General features: G+C 37.4%; 1 protein-coding gene and 1 long non-coding RNA gene across 3 annotated transcripts in view; one reads left to right on the top strand and one right to left on the bottom strand.

Annotated features, from left to right (window-relative positions):
• The window catches only part of LOC309513041, a 328088-nt gene that overhangs the window by 150252 nt on the left and 151683 nt on the right, over positions 1 to 26153 (top strand). The window lies entirely within an intron of this gene.
• LOC309509756 (mycocerosic acid synthase-like polyketide synthase) overlaps positions 16135 to 26153 on the bottom strand; it is a 33235-nt gene continuing 23216 nt past the window's right edge. The window contains exons 1-5 of one of the 2 annotated variants that reach the window (XM_082184582.1): positions 23193 to 23287; positions 22902 to 23155; positions 22257 to 22463; positions 21861 to 22042; positions 16135 to 21763 (exon numbers count right to left, since the gene is read on the bottom strand). In XM_082184582.1, coding sequence (XP_082040708.1) covers positions 16217 to 21763; positions 21861 to 22042; positions 22257 to 22463; positions 22902 to 23007 — 6042 coding nt within the window. In that variant the 5' untranslated portion in view covers positions 23008 to 23155; positions 23193 to 23287 and the 3' untranslated portion in view covers positions 16135 to 16216. Of the gene's footprint in view, positions 21764 to 21860; positions 22043 to 22256; positions 22464 to 22901; positions 23156 to 23192; positions 23288 to 26153 lie in introns of those variants that run through there. The other variant, XM_082184581.1, reaches the window with a different exon arrangement.

A 26153-nucleotide genomic window follows, 5' to 3' on the forward strand; every position in this document is an offset into this window, starting at 1 on the left:
TGAACGATCTCTACCTATACAACAGTGGACTCACAATAGCCTGCAATGGAACTGTGTGTGTGTGTGTGTGTGTGTGTGAACAGTTAAGTATGTCTTTATTTTGTAACTATAAGTTATATATATTTATATATAGGCCTTCATAGATACTTTCTATGCTTGGTTATGCAGTCCCTAACAATTTACTTGCCATTGTTATGTGCCATTGCACTCACACATACATGTCTATATTACTAACAGACCAATGTCGCTCTACACTGGCCAAGTGAGGACTCAATGAACGATATCTATCTATACAAGTGAGGACTTGAACAGTGTGTGTGTGTGTGTGTGTGTGTGTGTGTGTGAACAGTGAAGTGAACTGGCAGTGAAGTCTGTCTTCATTATGTATATATAATATATTATATAGTATATTATATATTATGCCTTTTATCACTCGTTTTGAAAACGATGCCTTTACCATCTGCATGTAAACAACATAAACGTGAATTTGTGAAATTGTTACGTCATTCCAACCCGGTCACACTAAATGCGTCTCTATAGCACACATTGTGTTTATTGTGCAATTTATACGTGCATATGATAGGCATGGGTGGGTTTAGGGTAGGTTTAGTAGTGGTGTGTAATATGTAATATGTATTATATGTTTGGTTAGGATTAGTTTTGTAGGATGTGTGTGTATTACACTCAATAAAGTGCGTATTATATGCATGTAAAAAAATATATTTTCGCGTAAAAATTGCACGATAAACACAATGCGTGCCATAGAGATGCATTTTCATGAGATCAGGCAGGTCATGCACAAGTATATAACATGGTCACATGCGTACTTATCATCACGTGTTCACATGTTCATGAGTATTTGAGTTTGAGTTTTTTTTTTTTTTTTTGACAAAGTAAGAAAGGTTTGGGGTGTGCTTTTAGATGGGCCTTTAAAATTTGACAAACAAATATCTTCAGTAACTGGATCTAGTTTCTATCAACTCCGTCTTTTGTCTAAAATTAAACACTTCCTAACTGACAAAACACTAGAGATGGCTGTTCATGCTTTTATTACTTCCCATTTAGACTACAGCAACTCATTGTATTGCGGTATTTCCAAGTCACAAATCGCTCGCCTTCAACTGGTCCAAAATGCTGCAGCAAGATTTATTCACAAAAGTAGTAAATATAATCATTTTCTCGTTTTTCGTTTGTCAATCATTTTATTTATATTGCGCTTTTCTGCTTTACATATAGCCTCACATTCAAGCTGGGGGCAAGCTGGGGCCAGTTGTACTGTTAGAGGGGCCAGTTTAGACCTTATTGTTGTCATATCATTTTCTGCACTGCACTATAGGCATTAACAGGCAAAATACCATGATTACCAATCATTCAACAATGTATTTGCATTGCCATTATATTTTTTAAATTTGCATTACATATTCAGAATCAGTCACATTAACTGCATTCTACGATTTTTGTGTTTTTTTTGCAAAAAGATCAGCAAATTCATCTAGATTTAAGGCCTTTGCCCTCCTTGACTCAATACTTAGAACACCTAAATTGCTTAATCTGTCATCTGACATTGTGGACCTGAGATAGGTTTTCACCAGCTTTAGTGCATACAATATAATATACAATTAAATTATGCTTATTTTAAATGTATTGTGCAGGCTAGGTATAAAAAATATAGGAAAAACCATGATAATATGAAACGCTTCAAAACAGAGCGCACAAAGCGCGTATGCGCATCGCGGGTGCAGAATGATGTGCTCAAAGCAACATGGAGTCACAGTGTTCAGCGCTGCACAAGTGCGCATTTAAAAGTTCACGGCACAAAGCGAAGAAATTTCGAGCGCACAAATCCTAGTGTAGCCTATATCTGTCCAACAGTTTATTGATCATTTGTTTCTTCACATAGTGAAGTTTTAAATTCCAGTTATTGTGCGTTTGATGCTGATTCATAGTCCTTGTGGTGTGAACAGGCACACGGTAGCGAGTCGTTTTAAAACAGCAACAAACATAAAATACAAATACACAAAATAAAGTCATTTTATGCAAATCCACAGCCTTTTATCTACAGATCAAGCATTATAATGTGTATATATCATATTGGAGAGAGTTTTACCGTGCATATATATAACATAATATAAATTAACATTACAAAAGTTAATGATAGTACATTTCAAATACCTAAAAATTGACAATTAAGTGATTTTGTTCGAGTCAAAAATATTACTTAACATTAATGAACCAACGGTACACATTTTTTACTTTAGCAATCTTATGGGTTGTGGTCTCTCAGACATTGGCAGTAATAAAAATACAATAAAAACATAGTTTCCCTTTGGACTTAAATTACATATCTTTGTGGTATACGGTAGAAATATTGCACATTTCAGTCTAGCTTAGGTTTTTAAAATAAATAACACAGTCTTGGAAATAATATGTAAGCATGTGCAAATAAGCCTGTATAGTAAATCAAGTTCTGTTGGTCTTTGTGTTTAAGTGAGAAATTAATTCATTTAAATTGAAAGATCTCAATGTTTATAAGATCTTTCAATTATGTTTAACAGTTTTGAGCGTATAAAAGAGTGTATAAAAATGGGCTCTGAGTTTTGGCAGTGGTTGTGTCTAAGTGAAATATGTAGTTTGGAAGATGTAGTCACTGAATGCATTAATACAACATTGAATGACACAGACATTTGCAACACTTCTACAGTAATACCGTAGTAAAATATTTTCAGAATCTAAAAAATTAAATACTATCAAAACAATTAGATGTAGCTGAACACATACAGGTATTAATCTTTCAGTTTCATCACCATCTATAAAAAGGGGAAACTTGGGGGAAATGTGTACTGTACTGTAAACAATGACCATGTGACATAAAATGCTGTGAATTCTGAACAACAGAAAACAGCAGAAATATGTTAGAATTCTACCCGTTATTTGTGTGTTTTTTTATTTAACGTGTGTTTTTGGGGGGTAAAACCTTTTCTAGTGTTCTGGAAGAATGAGTTGATCTGAGAATGAAGTTTCAGTGCATTTTGAATGTGAAATGAACTGCTGTCAAGCTGTAAGTTGGTTTGGAGAAGATATCATGGTCTTTTAACCTGATATCATTTAAGACATCATTTAAGACTGTGGTATAAATGATTGAATGATTTAACCATAACTCATTACTATCCTTGATATTCTAAAATAGGTATTTTTCATGTGTATGTAGACTAGGGTGTGTGATATTGAGTTGTTGCACTTCCCCCCCACACGCAATTTACATATCAATGCAGGAAGGCCTTAAAGGCCAGTGTTTTTCTTAGGTGAGAAAACTGGCCAACAACCCCCAGAGTCCTGTTACCAATATCTGTGCAACTTCTCAAATGCACTAGAATAAACTAGAGAAAACGCTGGGATTTACCCTGCCAAATTTATTTTGTAAAGTTTTCTTTTGTAAATTTTTTTTTTTTAAATAAATAAAACAAGAATTACACTATCTACTGTTCACTGCAGTTAATGTTACATTATCCACGTTTACAATACTGTACAAAAATATGAAACTGAGATTAACACTTGTATAGGTGTTTAGTTAAATATATATTTTTTTGTTTTTGTTTTTTTTAGATTCAGAATTTAAATATTAGGTTTTGAACATCAGTTTTGATTAGAGAATGTAAACATCTGCAAATTGGCCTGTATAGAACATAAATGTCTGTTGGTGTTTGTGTTAAGTTAGAAATACATTTTTTTTTTGCCAAAGCAATAATAAATGATCCACAGTTTGGCTCACATAAGCTCCGTTCACACAGAGATTCCGGAAAATACACCTTGCACAATTCTGAAATCAGTATTATATATTATAATATAATATTTAAATATAAAATCTTGTTTACTTGTTTAGCACTATGTTTACAATGAAACTAAATTAATGATTATTCCAAACACAAATAAAATGTAAGTTTCCCAATTCTAAAGTCACTTTTTCAAAACTCTCTTCACACAGTGATCACACCCCATCCGTCTATGTGAGCTAAACTGTGGATCACTGCTTTGAAAGATGTCATTGAATGCATTTTGTTCCATTTACATTAATTATTCTTAAACACAAACACCAACAGAACTTTATGTTCTATACAGGCTAATTTGCACGTTTACATACTCTTTTTAAAACTGTTAATAATAATAGTACTGTTAAACTGTTAAAAATTAATTTCAGTAATATCACATTGAAATAGATATTCTGATTCTAAAATATAATAATATCAAAATAATTAGATGTAAGTGTTAGTCTTTCATTTTCATCACCATCTATACAAAAGGGGAAACTTAGGAATATTTTAGTACAGTAATGTTAAAAAGTTAGTTTGTTAGTATACTTTACTTTATTGTCCTTTTTCAGGAAATTTGTCTTTGACTCAAAGCTGCATTAGTACACAACATATACATACACACACAAACCAAAAAGAGTTTAAAACTACATATATGTATAACTACATCTTGCTATTTAACATATTAATAGATACTCTAACGGTTCCTCTTACTCAGTGGGACTCTATACCGTCTCCATGATGGCAGAAGCTGATACATTGGAAATAAAACATGGCTTGAATCACTCTCTATTGTCTGTGCATTTTTAAAAAAATCCTCGATTCGTAAATTGATTGAAGTGATGAGTACTCTCTTACACCCATAACTTACATTGCAGTTTTCACAAGACATGCAAGCTGTGATTTTAATTGGACCGAAAGATTGCCATATGAAGTTTGCATCCTATAATTTAAAAGACTTCCTAAAACGGCATAATGAAATAATTGCATAATTCTCTGATTTACACCGAACAGCCTACGTCTTCTTAAAAAAATACAATCGTTGCCGGAATTTTGAACAAAGATAATCAATGTGGGCTTTCCAAGTAAATGAACGATCAATGACCACACCTATATACTTATAGTCCACCTGCTCAATATTATCATAGATGATAACTGGGCTGTAATCAAAAAGGATTATGTAACATCAACTGCAGTGAATTATAAACAGTAGATAGTGTCATTCTTGTTTTATGAAAGCATTTTACAAAAGAAAACATTGTGTAATGCTCCTGTTGTTTGTGTTTTTTTGTTTTATGTGTGACAAAGTGTATCACTAAGTGTATGGGTGAAACCTTTTCTAGTGTTCTGGAAGAATGAGTTGATCTGAGACATGAAGTTTCAGTGCATTTTGAATGAGAAATGAACTGCTGTCAAGCTGTAAGTTGGTTAGGAGAACTGAGTGAAGAGTTTTGAAAATGTACCTAAATATTGAGAAATGTGTCATAGCGATTGTAAAAACCTGTAATTTAATTTAATTTGGCAGGGTAAATCCCAGCGTTTTCTCTAGTTTATTCTAGTGCATTTGAGAAGTTGCACAGATATTGGTAACAGGACTCTGGGGGTTGTTGGCCAGTTTTCTCACCTAAGAAAAACACTGGCCTTTAAGGCCTTCCTGCATTGATATGTAAATTGCGTGTGGGGGGGAAGTGCAACAACTCAATATCACACACCCTAGTCTACATACACATGAAAAATACCTATTTTAGAATATCAAGGATAGTAATGAGTTATGGTTAAATCATTCAATCATTTATACCACAGTCTTAAATGATGTCTTAAATGATATCAGGTTAAAAGACCATGATATCTTCTCCAAACCAACTTACAGCTTGACAGCAGTTCATTTCACATTCAAAATGCACTGAAACTTCATTCTCAGATCAACTCATTCTTCCAGAACACTAGAAAAGGTTTTACCCCCCAAAAACACACGTTAAATAAAAAAACACACAAATAACGGGTAGAATTCTAACATATTTCTGCTGTTTTCTGTTGTTCAGAATTCACAGCATTTTATGTCACATGGTCATTGTTTACAGTACAGTACACATTTCCCCCAAGTTTCCCCTTTTTATAGATGGTGATGAAACTGAAAGATTAATACCTGTATGTGTTCAGCTACATCTAATTGTTTTGATAGTATTTAATTTTTTAGATTCTGAAAATATTTTACTACGGTATTACTGTAGAAGTGTTGCAAATGTCTGTGTCATTCAATGTTGTATTAATGCATTCAGTGACTACATCTTCCAAACTACATATTTCACTTAGACACAACCACTGCCAAAACTCAGAGCCCATTTTTATACACTCTTTTATACGCTCAAAACTGTTAAACATAATTGAAAGATCTTATAAACATTGAGATCTTTCAATTTAAATGAATTAATTTCTCACTTAAACACAAAGACCAACAGAACTTGATTTACTATACAGGCTTATTTGCACATGCTTACATATTATTTCCAAGACTGTGTTATTTATTTTAAAAACCTAAGCTAGACTGAAATGTGCAATATTTCTACCGTATACCACAAAGATATGTAATTTAAGTCCAAAGGGAAACTATGTTTTTATTGTATTTTTATTACTGCCAATGTCTGAGAGACCACAACCCATAAGATTGCTAAAGTAAAAAATGTGTACCGTTGGTTCATTAATGTTAAGTAATATTTTTGACTCGAACAAAATCACTTAATTGTCAATTTTTAGGTATTTGAAATGTACTATCATTAACTTTTGTAATGTTAATTTATATTATGTTATATATATGCACGGTAAAACTCTCTCCAATATGATATATACACATTATAATGCTTGATCTGTAGATAAAAGGCTGTGGATTTGCATAAAATGACTTTATTTTGTGTATTTGTATTTTATGTTTGTTGCTGTTTTAAAACGACTCGCTACCGTGTGCCTGTTCACACCACAAGGACTATGAATCAGCATCAAACGCACAATAACTGGAATTTAAAACTTCACTATGTGAAGAAACAAATGATCAATAAACTGTTGGACAGATATAGGCTACACTAGGATTTGTGCGCTCGAAATTTCTTCGCTTTGTGCCGTGAACTTTTAAATGCGCACTTGTGCAGCGCTGAACACTGTGACTCCATGTTGCTTTGAGCACATCATTCTGCACCCGCGATGCGCATACGCGCTTTGTGCGCTCTGTTTTGAAGCGTTTCATATTATCATGGTTTTTCCTATATTTTTTATACCTAGCCTGCACAATACATTTAAAATAAGCATAATTTAATTGTATATTATATTGTATGCACTAAAGCTGGTGAAAACCTATCTCAGGTCCACAATGTCAGATGACAGATTAAGCAATTTAGGTGTTCTAAGTATTGAGTCAAGGAGGGCAAAGGCCTTAAATCTAGATGAATTTGCTGATCTTTTTGCAAAAAAAACACAAAAATCGTAGAATGCAGTTAATGTGACTGATTCTGAATATGTAATGCAAATTTAAAAAATATAATGGCAATGCAAATACATTGTTGAATGATTGGTAATCATGGTATTTTGCCTGTTAATGCCTATAGTGCAGTGCAGAAAATGATATGACAACAATAAGGTCTAAACTGGCCCCTCTAACAGTACAACTGGCCCCAGCTTGCCCCCAGCTTGAATGTGAGGCTATATGTAAAGCAGAAAAGCGCAATATAAATAAAATGATTGACAAACGAAAAACGAGAAAATGATTATATTTACTACTTTTGTGAATAAATCTTGCTGCAGCATTTTGGACCAGTTGAAGGCGAGCGATTTGTGACTTGGAAATACCGCAATACAATGAGTTGCTGTAGTCTAAATGGGAAGTAATAAAAGCATGAACAGCCATCTCTAGTGTTTTGTCAGTTAGGAAGTGTTTAATTTTAGACAAAAGACGGAGTTGATAGAAACTAGATCCAGTTACTGAAGATATTTGTTTGTCAAATTTTAAAGGCCCATCTAAAAGCACACCCCAAACCTTTCTTACTTTGTCAAAAAAAAAAAAAAAAACTCAAACTCAAATACTCATGAACATGTGAACACGTGATGATAAGTACGCATGTGACCATGTTATATACTTGTGCATGACCTGCCTGATCTCATGAAAATGCATCTCTATGGCACGCATTGTGTTTATCGTGCAATTTTTACGCGAAAATATATTTTTTTACATGCATATAATACGCACTTTATTGAGTGTAATACACACACATCCTACAAAACTAATCCTAACCAAACATATAATACATATTACATATTACACACCACTACTAAACCTACCCTAAACCCACCCATGCCTATCATATGCACGTATAAATTGCACAATAAACACAATGTGTGCTATAGAGACGCATTTAGTGTGACCGGGTTGGAATGACGTAACAATTTCACAAATTCACGTTTATGTTGTTTACATGCAGATGGTAAAGGCATCGTTTTCAAAACGAGTGATAAAAGGCATAATATATAATATACTATATAATATATTATATATACATAATGAAGACAGACTTCACTGCCAGTTCACTTCACTGTTACACACACACACACACACACACACACACACACACTGTTCAAGTCCTCACTTGTATAGATAGATATCGTTCATTGAGTCCTCACTTGGCCAGTGTAGAGCGACATTGGTCTGTTAGTAATATAGACATGTATGTGTGAGTGCAATGGCACATAACAATGGCAAGTAAATTGTTAGGGACTGCATAACCAAGCATAGAAAGTATCTATGAAGGCCTATATATAAATATATATAACTTATAGTTACAAAATAAAGACATACTTAACTGTTCACACACACACACACACACACACACAGTTCCATTGCAGGCTATTGTGAGTCCACTGTTGTATAGGTAGAGATCGTTCAGAGTTGAGATTCAATCTTGGCATGTTTAATTTTTTTAATTTTTTTAATTTTGATTTTTTTAAAGTTATATTATGAAAAAAATGATTTAATTTTTGTTTCTTAAAAATGACCAGATGCAGCAAGTCAACTCAAAAGTTTTGAATTAGATCTTAAAGAAAGGTCCACTGTTGGATGGTAACGAACGACATATGTTTGGTTGCATTTAAATTGAGCAATATTTCAAACACTGAATATCTCTGTACATCAACATCCTAGAAACAAAGGAAACAGAAAAATAAGGACATGTCTATTGATTTTATTAGAGTAGAAATTATGTTTTAATTAATAGGCCACAACAGAGAATGAATTTCTTAAAGCAATAACTTTGCTGTAATGTCCTCAACATAAAGCTTCTGATGTTTTATAGTGCTGTCATTGAAAGTGTTATGATATTCTGTATTATTTGTTGGTATGGAACTGCTACTGAGGTACAGAAGAAATTATTAAGAAAAGTAGTAACAAGTAAATTGTTAGGGACTGCATAACCAAGCATAGAAAGTATCTATGAAGAGAGAGCGTTAAATAAGAAAAATAATATTATGAATGATAAGAGGATATTCTCGCCTCTGCTTTTGAACTGTTGCCGTCTGTATTTTTTACCCCGTTGTAGATTTAAATGGTCTTTCCTAAAACAAATCGTATTTAAAATTTTTTGATAATTGATAGGTTATATATATATATATATATATATATATATATATATATATATATATATATATTATATATATATATATATATATATGAAGAGTTCAGATGCAAAAGCCTCTAAATGCCATCTGAAATTTTCTTATATAATGATCATTTTTATCAAGCTTGTGTATTTAAGTTCAGTAATTTCACTTATAATACAATTAATAGGTAATCTTCATTGCCATTTAAGGGAAATTATTGCATTTAAATATACAAGCTTGATAAAAATGATCATTCTATAAGAAAATTTCAGATGGCATTTAGAGGCTTTTGCATCTGAACTCTTCATATATATATATATATATAGAGAGAGAGAGAGAGAGAGAGAGTTACATAATGAAGGCAGACTTCACTGCCAGTTCACTTCACTGTTCACACACACACAGCTCCATTGCAGGCTATCAAGTCCCCACTAGTATAGATAGAGATCGTTCAGAGTTTCAGGTCCCCACTTGGCATGTTTTTTTTTAAATAAAAAAATGCATATTTGAAGTTATATTATGAAAAAAGAGCTTAAAAGAAAATTTTGTATGTCATTTTTGTTCCTTCAAAATGACCAGAAACACTAGTCCCCTCTTGGCCAGTGTAGAGCGATAGTCCCCTGTTAGTAATATAGACGTGTATGTGTGTGTGTGTGTGTTTGTTTGAGAGCACGTGTGGGTGTAAGTGTGTGTTTGTGTGTGAGGGTAAGTGTGTGCTTAAAGAATGGATGAGGGAATTTAAAGAAAGGCACAGACAGTTTACAACATTCCTTCACACCGAGACCCCAACAGTTTCTAGTAATTATTAGACAACTTAAACAGCATTTCTTTCAGATTGCGAATTTAAGAATGGAAGGTTTTTACTTTACTTGTACTCGCTTATTTAGGCCCTCGTTTAGTGCGTCTGTGGTGTTCAAAGGAGCCTGGAACACGTGGTCTGGTGCGTCGTCAAGGCGGAGCTCGTTGCGATGGTAACTCGGAGCGTTCAACTTAGCCGAAGATGATTTTTAGCTTTAAGTTGGTTTTCTTTGGTTTGTAAGAAATTATCAAACTGAGGTAAACTATCAAGAAAAGAAAGACTTAGAATAGAAAACGAAAATAAAAGCAAACGAAGGTTCCTTGGAAGAAGGAAGGAGGCGGGTCTCTCTCTCTCTCTGGCGAACTGCTACCAACTACGAGAGGACGCGCCGTGTTTTGAAGGTGCTAAGCCTCCGCCTCCTGGCGTGCGTGAACCAATCGTCTGGGAGGACGATCGTGGCCAACTCCTTACGCTTTGCAAAGGTCCACGCCTTCTCTGACTGTGTACTGACGGAATAAACTCGTTCATGAACATTTATAAACCTAGTATTAATGAAAGAATGCATCTTCTGATATTTTGTGTTAAAGATTCAACACCGTTGGGTTCTTTGGAACAAAACAATACCGCGAATGATACTTTTGTGAGCCTATAACACTCAGATACATGATTTCTCGTGATTATACACACATCAAATTGGTTACATACAAATACAGTTTATATAGATAGTATTTTGGGTATGGAGACCACGGAACACTTCAAGAACTACATTTTAAACATTTAGAAAGATAACTTTGCACACATGTGGTCGGGTATGAGAGTGAGTCTCTGTGTGAGTGTGTGTGACCCAGGCTGAGAGTTCACAACCGCGCGCTGAACTTTTGTCCTCGAGCGCGGGTTTGAGAGACTGTGTGTGCGTTTTTAGAAATGATGTAATTAACATGGTTTGGACATTTGTTCGGACAGAGTCTTGTTGTTCTGAAGTGTAAATCAGTGTCTAAGAGATCCCTAGGGGGTTCTTCCGAGATTGCTCTATTGGTCAGCGGATGTTCGCCCCACAGTTAAAACAGAGGGCTTTGTTGATTCAGCCGTAAGAGATCTGTGTTTTCAGATAGGCAGTCAATGAGTTACGCATTGGTCGGCGCCATTTGGTCTGCGCGTCCTGCGCGGCGAATGTTAAGACAATGGAGGTGTCTGTAAATGGGGATTCCAGTAAGTTGATTAGGTCCCAGACTAGAGAGGGGGTTTGATCACAGGGTAATCTCAGAAATTTAATCAATAGCAAACCGGGTGACCTGCCTTATGTTACAAGAGAGAACAGATGCCACAGTTTAGACATGATCAGTATTATAAGAATACGAAACATTTTACACAGATTTCAATCAAGCCATCTTTTGAATCAAGAGCATACGATCATACTGATATGAAACACAACACACTTTCATTCAAACATCTAACAGTTATAACATTACATGAGTTATATGGTATCTAAGCATATTAAACACACATATAAGTTGCAGACACAAAATAGAGTTATGTAGTTGCATGATGTTTGATTGTAAGTCCATTGAAAATTGTTCTTGAATGAGTTTTATGTATACTGTAGGAAAAATCTCAGTTTTCTGGTTTAGAGAGAAACGGACTCTGTTTGTTCGTTCAGAGGTCTTAAGGGGGAGGGGTTCAGGAATGTTGTGGGGGAAAACAACATCTGCTGGTATCGATCCGTCTTGCAAACTATTGAAGTTGACCAGTTCTGCCTTCAGTTAACCAATAAAAGTCTTTGGTTACAGACTCTCTGGAGCCTGTGGTAATTTATAGCTGTGGTTTGTGAGATTTGAATCTGGAATGTGAAGACACTTGTGTGATGCCTTGGTCTCTGTCTTTCTCTTAACCCTCTGGAGTCTGAGCGGTTTTCTGGGCCCTGGAGGTGTTCTGACATGCTCTGACATTTGTGCTTTTTTCAGTTGCTTATAAACATATTAATGGCAAAGGTGTAAATTCACTCTATATAGCACAAACAGGACTACAATAATATGTGAGCCACATGTATGTACATGTTTTCATTTTTGAGAGAATAATGTTTATGTGTGGTTATCGAAAAAACAAAAAATTTAAGTTTTTGAAATAAGGCCACAAAACACATACTAAATATGTGGAAATAAGACTTTTGACTAATGGATGTCGTCGCCTATAGTTTTTTCTTCAAAATTATGTGAAAATAGTCTTGCTTTATCGTTCACATAAAACCATACATTGATTTAAATTGATGTAAAACAGGTTTTGCTTGGAAAGCCAATATGTGAGGGGGGCGTGAACGAGGAGTGGTTTACACCTGAGAATACAATGTCCCACCCACTCTGCATAATGATGAGCCATTCATTCAGGTGTGACACTGACTGAGCCACAATGCAAGGACAAAAGATATATTTAGAAGAAGACTTATATTGACCATTTAAGATTTTGCTTACATCTATCTTGTAAATATGTTTTGCTATTTTATTAAAACGGTTACAATTACAACAATAATTACAATTTCAACAATATTTCAAGTGTACTCTTTCTTTGTAAAAAAAAATGATTATAGGCCTACATTTTATCTATGTATTCATTAGTTTGAATATAGCCAACATTGGAACAGCTAACATCTTAGATGACTTTATTTTTGACAAAAATAGTATTTTATATATAGAAATTACTAAACAAAAGCTTATTTAATGTGGCAGTATATTCTACAGTAAAAACTGTACCCAAATCTACTAAACAAAATGTTGTCTTTCATATTTCGTCTGACTGTAACGTTGTTTTCATGAAATATTAGGGCATATTGTTAATTTGCAGTTTAATACGTTGCTTACAAATAGCCTACATTTTATTTCAACATTCAGTCGATTTTTACTCAACTCAGTATAGCAATACAGTTTGCTAAAACATCATCATTCATTCACACACGCGATTTAAATTTAAACTGTCTCTGCCAGCTGTGGTAAACAGCGCGCATCTCTGCCGTTTATTCATTCATAAACAGAAACCCACGTGAAGGAAAAAACTTACTAGTATTCAGTGGTGGACGAAGTACACATACCATGTACTTGAGTTAAAGTAAAGATACTCAAGGTAAAATATTACTCAAGTAAAAGTAGAAGTGCTGCCTTTAAACATTCACTTGAGTAAAAGAACAAAAGTATTTGCCTTCAAATGTACTTAAGTATCCAAGTACTATGATTTTTTTATGGCTATAATGTCCTATTATAATTTTTGTCACAAGACTCTTGCTTAACTCAGTCTACGTGAAGACTCTAATGTCACTCCTGGCACATAATGTGAATATTTTTTGTGTGTTTAATTTTGGACGGAAGGGGACTGTTTCTAAGGTATAATACATTTACAGTATTTACTGTATATATTTTTCACGAGCGTCTATGGTCATAATTATAAACATCCTAATGTTATGATACATTCACATAAACCTGCACAATGCCATTAAATAAATACACACACACACACACACACACACACACACACACACACACACACACATATTATATTCTACGTTATGGGAGCAGCCAATTTCCCTCCCAAATTAAACACCAAAACGTATTAATGCAGTGTTTCTGCTACTCCCCAGAAAAAAAATGCTATTATATGCAAAGTAATTTTAGTGTCAACGTATTAAGCAATGTTCATTATGCGTCAATATTTACCGATAATTGCTGCAATAATAACTGCTGCTCTCTGCCCCGCTTAAAATTATTGGCAACGCGATTTGTTTGGAACTATTGATAGCTACACGAATCACATGACCGCGCGGCGGTGAGATCACAGTAGGCTTGTTCGACTTGAACTGGCGCTGCACACTGCACAGACCAGTCGGTGAATGACATTAAAATACCGCGAGAGCGATTAGAGAGTAGACGGCTCTGTATGCTTTTCAATTGCTCTCGCGATTTCGCTCTATACTTTGATGTCATAACTGATCGGTCTGTGCAGCGCCGGTTCAAGTCGAACAAGCCGTGTGTGTCGCAACCTCATACTGTCTGGTCGCAACTCTCATATTTAACGGCTCGCGCTTAGTAGATACAGCCAAGGCAAGTTCAAAACAAAGCGCGCACGTTGTAGGCTACTGTGATAGGTGGCTCGTTTGACCAGTTAAGTTTTTATCCACTCATAAATAAAAAGGAACGACTGATTTTGAAAATGTAGTAGAGTAAAAAGTAAGATATTTGACTTTGAAATGTAGTGGAGTTAAAGTAAACGTCTTCCCAAATTTAAATACTTCAGTAAAGTACAGATATGCAAAAAAGCTACTTAAGTACAGTAACGAATTACATTTACTTCGTTACTGTCCACCACTGCTAGTATTCCTCAGCTCGCTCCTCGATATACCCGCACTTCTGAGGGACATTTTCCATTAGTATTATTCCTCACAGCGCTGCAAGACGGTGTAAACAAGTAATGATCTAAATAAACTTGTGTGTTTTCTCGAGCTGATGGGGGCGTTCACAGGATTGCCTCAGCCATTTGCGTTTGAATAGCGCGCGCTCTCCGTGGGCGGAGTCACATTACATCTGAATTAGCTGTAATGAGGTCGACTGGAATCGCTCTCTTTTAATACAGATTTCACAAGATGAGAATATTTGTTTTTTATATAAATTACTTCATTTAAAAGAAGAGAATTCAAGCTTCATGCCTGTGTGTCTGTATGCCTGTTTGACTGAGTATTCGCTGAGTTATTGTTAATTTTCGGACGCGTTTCAGAATGGACTTCACTGGCAGAGAGAAGGCAGAACTCGCTTTGTGTTTATTTTTCTTTATTTGGCAAAAAGCACAACACTTTGTTTTTATAGTGAGTATACACAAAAATAAATCACATTTAACAGAATCGATTGATGTATGAAACTCCTATGGAAAATCAAAGTCAACAGAGTATTTATGAGTTTCTTTTACACTAAAAAAAAAAAAGCGAGCTGGTATCGCCGGCGATACCGTCGACCTCAGGGGGTTAACCAAACAGTAATTTGGCAACAAAGCTAGTCATTGACCAGTTATGTGTTAGTGCTGGGGGCTCTTTTAAATAGCCAGACCGGTCAGCGCCTGGATCCCGTGACAAGATGGATGAGGATGGAGAAGTCCTGACCAAATCTTCCTCTTTGTTCGGCAGGAAGTGGAAAGTTTGAATTAATCTTCTGGAAGAAGATTAGTCTGCGTTTGGTTCATACCCATTGTCGCTACACGTTACTGTTTGTTACTCCTTTCATTGTAGTTTTACTGATTAATGATCATATAATATCGACATCTCATTTTCTGCTATTGATTCAACGTTTGCTTTGTAAAATAGCATGATTAAATAACACTTTAAAACAGAATAATTAATTATCATATCTTTACAATTGTCATTGTAGACAGCATTTTAAACATCCTTCAGCAAACAAACCATAATGTATTCTTAAACATCCTTCAGCAAACAAACCATAATGTATTCTTAAATTAATAAATCAATCCAAACAATAGTTTTAGTAGGTTTTATAGTAATTACAAAGTATTAAGGATTTCATTTAATATTTGCTGTTACCTCTCACCCAACTTAAAAATAATTTTGTAATGATCTCTTTAGCTAGACAAAATAATAATAATAATAATAAAAAAATCATAATCTTAATCATCATCAGCATGCACATTAATAAAGGTACATAAATCAATTTTCAAACTGAAGTGAAGTTCACAGAATTGTTAGAATTGAATAGAGTTGTATTCTGGTTATCTTTATATCCGGTTAACATTATAATAGACTGGATGGAAATTTAGTCATATACAAAAATGTGCCTATATTAACCTTTTTTAAATTGGATAAACTTGAGTTAATTGTATTGGTTAATAAAAGTACTACAGTGCCTAACTGTACCCCTGTTTCACATCAAAAGAAGGAAGTTCTTGTTTTGAGACTACAACAAGACTGCTTTAGAGAAATGCAAACTACAAATCATAAGTATGTGGAATTGCTCTTATCTTCACTCTGATATTCGTCTAAACGGTTCTCCTCCAGGATTTTAGTGAGAGTTGCCAGTGTGCTATTTGGATCGAGCAGAGTCACTAGAGGGACATTCACACCTATATCATTGAAGATAAGATTCTGCAGAGTCATGGCTAACATTGAGTCAATGCCTAAATCAAAAAGATGAACATCATCATTCAGCTCATCCATCTCAACACCAGTCGTTTCACTAATCATGAACCTCAGATGATCACGTGGTGAGGATGACGTCATGGGTACCTCAGACATGTTCAGTCCATTCTTAATCGTGGCTTCCTCTCCTATTTTGTAAAACCGCAACTTTAGTGGAGTGTTATTACTGAAAATGTTAATCCAGTTGTTTTTAAAATTGAATTTGCATACAACCTGTTGAGGTTTGTTGATCAAGAGGCACTGCTCAAGACTTTCATGGATTTCTGGAATCTCTAAAAGCAGGATTCCCTTTGTCTCCAGAAATTTTTGGATATGGACTTTGTTCAACAAAAGACCAAGATTCAAAGCCCCCCAATTAATGGACTGTCCAGAAAGCCCAATGTTTCTGCGATAGTGACAGAAAGTGTCCATGAATGTATTAGCCGCAGCATAATTAGTTTGTGAGGCATTCCCAATGAAGGCAGAGATGGAGGAATAGCACACAAAGTAATCCAGATCGCACTGTATGGTAGCACGGTGAAGGTTAATCACTCCGTTTACTTTTGGCCTCATAACTTTCTCATAAAGAGATTTGTCAAGACGTTCAATCAGCCCATCATGCAGGACAACCGCACTGTGAAACACCCCTTTGATGGGACTGAATGGAAATAGTTTTCCAATGTTAACAATTGTCTGGTCCACTTGCTCAGATACAGAAACATCACATGGCAGAGACTTAATGACAGAGCCCCAATTGCGACTGATCTGACTAATCTCTTGTTGCATCTGAGGGTTTGGATTACTTCTAGACAGAATGACAATGCTTCCTCCTCTTTTCTGAGCAATGAACTTTACTGTCTCAAAGCCCAACCCTGTTAGACCACCTGTGACAATATAGACTGCATTTTTCTTGAATAGATTCTGTTTGACCATTACTGGAATGTCAGACAGCTGGTTCTTGTCTTCACTGTTCAGGATGATAATGGGTAGGATCTGGCATCTGAAGTATGATTCAGATTCTTTTACAGACAGAAGATCATTGTCTTGAGATTTCACTGTTTGATTTGCTTTTGCATCCAAATATAATGACTTTCTGTCCAAATGCATGGATTTCAGCCAACGGTAGATTTGTGGCATTTGCATTTGCAGAGACCCTTTTTGCATTATCTGGGACATGAGGAGGGCATGAAAGCGGACTTCCTCATTTGTACCTCGGAATGTTGTAGAATTGAATGGAAATTCTGTCTGGTTGTCATAGACAAGAACAATGTCTTTGATGCCTCTAACACTGCTAGCTATTTCAGCAGTCTCTACACTGTAAGGAGGCAAAAGAATAGCTCCCACAACCTCGATAAAATCACAAGACAGCTGATCAGCCTGGGTGCTCACTCTGACATTCCAACCTGATCTGTTTGCAATAGTAATTAACACATTCATCAAAGCTGAGTCAGGAACAGTGGAGAAAATACCCAGATTAATTTGTTGTTTAGCCTTGGGTAAAGACTCATGCAGGATCTCCCAAGCCAGCACCATATAAGAGACACAAGGCACGTCTTTCAGGAATGAAAGCTTTTTTGCTTTGCAGCAAACAGCTGCTGGGACAACTACTTTAGATGTGGCAGCCACAGGGTAACAAGACACAACATGATCACCAACTTTAAATTTGCTGACATCTTTCCCCACAGATGTGACAGTGCCACTGAAGTCAAGGGCCAAGAGCTTATGGTTTTCATTTGTGTGCTTGTTCCAATACAATGTCTGGCCATACTTCAGGTCAGAAATGCTGACTGGAAAGTAATCTGATGAATGAACACAGACTTTACTGAGATGAAGCTCAATATTTTTTCCTTGAATCGGTTCAATGGAATTATCCATTTGAGTTGCAGAGACATTTTTCATTATATATGGGTCAGATGTTTGCAAGATGAAGACTTCTTCATCCAACATGTGGACGTTTCTTGAAGAGATTGCCATGGTTGGCAGAGGTGTGTGGTTGATTTCAGGCTTGAGAATTTTGCCCTCCTTCACTACTATCTCTGGATATTTATTACAGGGGTAAGACCTGAGGACCTGAACCAGAGCTTTGATGTCTTCAAAAGTATCAGAGCCCATGTCAATCAGCTGGAAGGAAAGTTCTGGCTGCTCAGCTACACATGCTCTTGTCATGCCTGACAGAACAAACCCAGGGTTTATGTGCTCCACTATGCTCTCAGACGACTTATAGGTTATTACTCTGATATCGCCTGGGAAATGAAGTGCCCTGAGATATCCGACAATCTTTCTGAAAATCTCACAACACCCTGCCATACTGTCCAAGACCTTCTCTGAATCGAGAGAGGATAAGTCTGCATCACCCCACATGAACAAAATTTCCTGGAAGTTTTTCTTTACATTTGAAATGTTCAGTTTTGACAAAAGAAGTTCAACTCCATCTTCTAACAGTATGTTACTGTTTGAAGAAGACACATATCTAGATGTTGGGTCCAAGTACTGTTGCAAAGCTAAAGAAATTCCTACCTGGTCAGAAAAGACCAGTGCCTTAATTGGTGTATCAAATCTGGCAACTTCAGAGATGATACTGAAATTGTTATGGTAGAAGTACTCCTCGACTACATGGGAACGACTTCCTAGCATTCTGATCTTCACATGCCTCAGTTCAACTAACACCCTACCCTGTTTATTGGCTAAGCAGCCACAAATGTCAAAATCATCTTCTCCCACATGTACTGCTCTCAGATAAACAGCCATCTCCTCTTGCAATGGTTCAAAAACAGTTAGGCTTTCTATTTGTGCAGGAAATTGAGGTCTTGCTGATATACCCCCTATAGTTGCAAGAACAAGTTGCATAACGTAATCCAAGACCACAGGGTGAAGGTGATAGTCATGTAATTGAGGCAGTAATTCTTTTGGGACACTCACAATAGATATAGCCTCTCTAAATTCTTCCCCACAATAAACATCTGCATGATTTCTGAAGACAGATTCATACTCAAATCCTGTTTGACTTAGATGCTTGTAGAGTTCTTCAGTCGCCATGTGGGATGTGCATCTTTTGGAAATACAGTCTAATGAAATGAACTGTTCTTCAGGACTTCTGCCTGGTTTTGCTTCCACTGTGCCAAACGCATAGACTGCAGAAGTAGAGAGTATTTTGAAGTTGCATGTGTTATCAGCCACATAGTCAGATGGATCCAGCTGTACTTTTAAATCTGGGGCATTCTGGGTGATAACTAATGGACTCTGGAATGTTATGCTGAGCTGCAGAGAACTTAGTGGGACTTTAGGCTTTGCATATGCCATGCAAGTTGCTAAACCCAACTCTACATAAAATGCCCCGGGAATGATGGCCACCCCACTGTGCTTGTGGTGCTGCAGGAAGGCCACTGATTCAGAGGATAAATCACAGCTAAACACTGAAGTGTCTGTACCCATTTGTGTAACTACTGGATGGTTGCCAGTGGGACTGATCGACTGAAAATATGAAGCGAAGACATCTCTCTTCACATCATCAAACTGGTATCGTGGGTAGGGAACTGGTTCAGCCTCAAAACCTTTGTAGAACGCTTCCCAGTCTACTTTGATCCCAAGCTCAAACAGTTTGGATACAACAGTAATCATGGTCTCATGATCTTTATCAGGCTGCACTGAGGGAATCACAGTGAAGTCATTTCCCAGAGTCTCAGTGATGTACCTCTGCAAAGATCTTCTTGGACCAATTTCAACAAATATCACACTCCTTTTGTTTTTAGCTGCAGATCTTACAGCTTGTTCAAATTCAACTGGCTCTCTGATATTCTTTGCCCAATATTCACCAGTAATAAAATCTGAGGAACACAAACTAACACCTGTCACTGTTGAGAACAATTCTGTCTCCAGATGATGTGCCTGCAATGAGCCTATACTCTGTTCCACTTTGGATAAAATGGGATCCATCTTGTGACTGTGGAATGCTGCAGGTACATCTAAAATGCGAAGGAACAAATCTTTTCCACTGGCTGAGTTGCTCAAATTCTGTTGGAGCCTGTCAATGTCATCTGCATCTCCTGAGAGGGTGCAAGACTGAGGGCTGTTATAAGCAGCCAGACAAACCCTTCCTGAATAAAATTGAAGAATTTTCAAGACTTCAGAAACAGCCATATTACCGACTACCAGCATCTTCCCTCCTGTCACAGTGCTTTGCAGAGAACTGCGGTAGTGGATGACTTTCACTGCATCTTCAAGTGACAGCAAACCAGAACAATGAGCTGCAGCGACTTCTCCAATAGAGTGCCCCAAAACAGCATCCGGATTGATGCCCCAGTGTTTCAGAAGTTTGACAACAGCAACCTGAATAGCAAACAGACGAGGCTGGACAATCTTTGGATCAGACGGCTCTGTACTTTTCTCAGATTCACTTTCCAGCATCTCCATCAGATTCAAACTTCTATAGCTTTGCAACAGAGTTTCAATCTTCACAATTTCCTCTCTGAAAACTGGCTCTTGTTTTAGGAGCTGCTTGCACATACCCTGATATGTAACACCATTGCCGCAAAACACAAAAACTAGCTTGGGGTCTGTCTTTGACGGTGCAAGCTTTTTCTCCACAGCAGCAGTAAGTTTCTCTTGCAGATCTTCCAATGTTGATGTTTGAAATACTTTCCTGTATTTGCGTTTCAAGTGACTTCTTCTACATGCGGATGTGTACAGTAAAGACTGTAGACCTGATATTTTCCCTTTGCTGATCTGTTCTGCCGTATCTTTAATAATTTTTTTTGTGGATTTTTCAGAGGCTGCAGAGACCACAAAATACTGATGGGATTTGCTGATCTGCTGAGCTTTTGGCTGCACATATTGTCTGATAATTGCATGTGCATTTGTTCCACCAAACCCAAAGTTATTGATTCCTGCACACCTCCCTGATCTGCCGTCACTGATCCATTTTTCTGCTGTGGTTGGGATTTTGATATTGAGAGATTCAGCGTCTATGCTGGAGTTTTCCACAGAGTAGAACAATGATGGCACAATGGTTTCATTCTGCATCATCAATAGGACCTTTATGAGCCCGGCAACACCTGCGGCAGATTCTGTGTGTCCAATATTGCCTTTAACAGAACCAATGATGAGTGGCCCTGACTTTTGAGGTCTTGCTTTGGCAATGACTTTTGAGATGCTATCTGCCTCTATTGCATCTCCAATTGGAGTCCCAGTCCCATGAGCCTCAATGTACTGGACACCAGTCAGGTCAGTCTCTGTTGAGTAGATTTTTCTGAGCAGCTCCTCCTGCTGTACCATGGATGGTTTGGTGATTGGACTAACGGTGTGGCCATCTTGATTTACTGCGGTTTTGCTGATGATACCCCAAATATGATCATGGTCTTCAAAAGCCTGTCAAAATACAGACAACATATGGGTGTTTCTTGCAGTAGTTTATCATTAGGAACATTGCTGTCATAGTTTATATGAGACAATCTTTTTTATTAACTTTTTTCAGAGGCTTTAATAAAACAACACCGCATCCTTCGCCTCTGCCATATCCGTCTGCTTTGCTGCTGAAAGGTTTACTCGTTCCATCAGAAGAGATTAATTTTGCCTTGGAGAGAGTCACAAAAATGGTCGGCTCCAGTATAGAGGTTGCACCACCACACAAGGCCATATCACAATCTCCTGTTGAATACAGATAACTACACAACTTAGGGGGATAGGGGGAGCCTAATGGCTAATCAATTGTTTGATTAATTCATAGGCAAAACATAAAGCATCTAATGTCATTTGCGCAGTACTGTATATTAGTACACATACAATATACCGTATATGGATTCTTAAAATGTGCAAATCAATTGATCCACATGGTTTACATACATATATTTTTGAAGACTACCTTGTTTTATGGCTTGACAAGCTAAGTGGAGGGCGACGAGGGATGAGGAGCAGGCACAGTCAATGGTCAGTGAGGGACCAGTGAAGTTGAAGACGTATGAGATGCGGTTGGCAGCTATGCTCATTGCAGAGCCAGTGCCTGAGGTGTGGTCTATGTATTTCGGATTATTCCTCACATTTGCCAGCTCAAAGTCTCTGTTCATGAGTCCTGAAAAACAAGCAAACAAAAAACATGTTAGACATGTTAGCTGGCGATATGCTTTTGTCCATAGTCACTTACTGTATTCCTATTACAAGGCAACCTAAGGTTAAGTGCTTTGCTCAAAGCAACAATAGTTGCAGTTGCAGGGCTCGGACAAGCAACATTTATGTTACCAGCCCTTAGCTGTGGACACCTCGTGTACTGTTTGTGCTGTGACACAAATGAGTTAAAGCACAAGTGCACATATTGAGGTCAGGACAAGTTAGATCCCTCTTTTGAATAGCGGGAAAAACTGATAAAATGTATGTGTAATTAGCAATGAATCTTAACCAAAGGTTGCTCCAAAGGTACTTCCCATGCAGTTAGTGCATATACTTTTTTCACTGGGATTAAAGACACCAAAAGTAACTTTTTTTACGTATCTTATATTAGCTTATATATTACCCAAAAATACTCCTGTGTGCGTTCCACTGGCCTTTTCCATTGGTATCCCAGCATCCTCTAGGGCCCTGTAGGTGCACTGCAACAAAAGTTTGTGCTGAGGGTCCATGGTGATTGTTTCAGCATTAGTGATGCCGAAGACCTTGTGGTCAAACTCATTCAAGCTACAGAGAATAAAAGGTAAATGATGGGGTTATTGCTTTTGGAGTTCAGATCCTACAGAGATAGTTCACCCAAAAACGACAATTCCATCATCACTCATCCTCACGTGATGTTATTCCAAACCTGTATGACTTATTTTCTTCAGCGGAACATGATGATACTTTGAAAGTTAGTGTGCTCCTAACAACATTGAACCTCACTGACTTTCACTGTATGGGAGAAACCCACATTATCCCTAACAACAACCCTATCCCTTACCCTAAAAAAATAGCATGAGAAAGCATGGGTATCGGAATCAAAAAAATGTGTGTGTGTGTGGGGGGGGGGTATTTTTTTGCTGGTCTAGATGCTATTTCCTGTTTTCTGGTACCTTTTAATTAAACAAGGGATAATCCACGGCTATCTGTGCATTACATTTTAATGCATTTTTATGCACAACATGGAGGCAAGGAACTGCACGGCGCAAAGCGTTAAAGTATGTGCACTTACAATGTTTTTATGAATATCTTCAACCATATTATTGTATTTTTTTTAACTCCTTTAAAGGGTAACTACACCCTAAAACAACTTTTTTTAGTTAATGATCTGTAAGACTGGGGCTTTATCTCTTTGGATCTCAACGAAGCCGGTCGCATTTTCTTCCCCTCCCCTCCTCTCCCTTACCTCCCCTGCTTTGCTGCTCTCGTCTCGTCTAGTTTACTGTCTTGTACTTTGAGAGACTCTCTCTGCACTGCTCTCCAAACTAAGAAATTATGGATTTGATCAACTGGTCTCTCAACGCAATTGACACCATCTTCTCGACGAGAAGCTTGGGTTCGGGGGAACCTGACTGCCCTGCCGGAACGTTCGCAGCTGGCTACACGATGGACGCGTGGGAGAGGTGGCGGGTCGTGTGTCTGGCGGCTCTTTCCGTGGAGGACATTGAAGATATCTACCTATTCGGAACCATGATAACAGGTTTTCTGCTGATTGGATTAGGCATTGCCCTGGTTTATCGAGGAATTAAGAAGACGGTGACAGCTGTCCAAAACCCCACAAGGCTGCCCGTTATGATTGAAGCAGTGGGCAGAGCTGTCAGCACTCAGACTGTGACAATGAACCACAATATGGATAACATCATGGAGAAGCTCACAGCTTTGCAAAGGCAGATGGATCGTTTTGGAGACCAGAATGGACCAGGAGCTGTGTAAATTGGAATGCGGCTACTCGTCCCAAGACCAAACAACCCCAATCTTATCTGCTTTCGGCCCCCCTCAACCAGCACTGGACTTGGCCGAGGCTGCTGCTGGAACAACAACCCCCCCGGAAGAGCACTGCAGTGAGACGCTCTTGCGTTCCTTCCCCCACTCCCCACTGACACCTGCTGATTGTTGACTCTGTCTGGGACCTGATCAAGGTTGACTCCATGGCAACTGCTGTGTATCGCTATGACATCCTGCGGACTGAGGCACCTAGATTAGGTTGCCAGGCGTAGCGACTCTCCAGGCCTACACATACACAAACTCTTACATATATACAGATATGCAATCACCCCCCCACCCCCCATCCCTCGCCTTCAACGCTTTGTACCCCCAGTCTGACAGGCGGGTCTGTGACCAGCGCCGAAATGGCTGCAGGACCGGATGGCTGCTTGCCTGTGCTGGGTTACCTCCATCCCCCACTCCCCTGTTGCAAGTCTTGTGTGTTCATGTTGTGTACTGATTATGTGCTAAGGTTGCTGAGGTGTTTTTTACTGTTCCCAAACTGTACTCCTTACAGGAGCATAGTCTGGGGGTTGCCTTTTTTTCTCCTCACCTCTCCTCATGTTATGCTGTATTTTTTTCCTCAATGCTCTGTCTTCCTGTCCTGTCTACCCCCTTGTCATATTGTATGTATGTCTGTATGGACAGGTTGATGGCTAATTTCGCTGGTACTTGTGACTAAGTGACAATAAAGCTACTACTACTACTGCTACTTATTAATGCTGTTCATTGATTCAAGTAATTTTTTTGACATTTGGGTTTAAAGTGTTTTAATTCTAAAATATATGGTGTAAAAATGTCTGAGTACTGCCCTCTTCAGGTTGAACAGTGGCTACTGCAGTTGAATTTTCCTATTGGAAGTTATGGTGGCCGGTGACGTCAGAGGGAACCAGCTAACCACGCCCTTGCCTACAGAGAGATGCGTCTCAGATGCACGCCCCCTCTCCACTGGGCTCTGCCCACTTTTCCAGCATTTTTTAAATATTGCCAGTGGGTGGAGTCAGGCTCTGACCAGGGGTTTAGTAACCCATTAAAGCTGTTATTTATGTATTCAGTGCAATATTTGACTGGAAGGGTAAAACTGACAGTTATTTTTGTCAGTTACTGCTTGTCAGATCAAACAATCTGCCCACTTTGAATCAGACACAGAGATAAAGTAGTGTGAATTAAGGAATTATATATATATACAGTAGGTAGTCAACCAAAACGCCTATTACCACCACACTAGCAGCTGGGGAAAAAGTCACCGCGGCAAAAATGATTTCGCATTTCAAAGTCATTCACGGAATGACCGCCAGGTGGCGCAAAGGGACATTTTGCAAAACAGCAGGAATTGCCGCAATTGAAATGTAAGTGTGGCTGGTGTCAATTAACAGTAAGGATGAAATACTACATCTATGGTAATTTCCAAATAAGCCTACAACAAATATGAAAAATCAAAACAAGAGCTATTGACATTTACTGTATAACAATGAAACAAACAAAGATTTTGTGGAGTTGAAACTGCATGTTATAAAGTAATTATTTTATTATTAACCCTCGGGTTGTGTTCGGATCATTTTGACCCTTTTATTTTTCCTGAAAATACTAGTTAATGTTACCACATTGGACTGAAACTTAGTGACTTTGTTCACAAAGGGTATAACTACTTCTCAAATGTTTTTTGACATTTTTTGTTTTTTTTAGGAGGGGTTTTGTCACCTTGTTTCACTTGTTGTGTTCCCGGCCTACAAAAATAGCTTATAAATATCTCATTATGCTATATTATCACCCAAAATTGGATTCAATCTTTCTGTCAACTTGTTCTCTTTCAATTAGGACTGGTTTTATATTTATATAAAATTATAATAAT

This window comes from Leuciscus leuciscus, assembly GCF_965113295.1.
Source record: "Leuciscus leuciscus genome assembly, chromosome: 1".
Taxonomy (NCBI): Eukaryota; Metazoa; Chordata; class Actinopteri; order Cypriniformes; family Leuciscidae; genus Leuciscus; species Leuciscus leuciscus.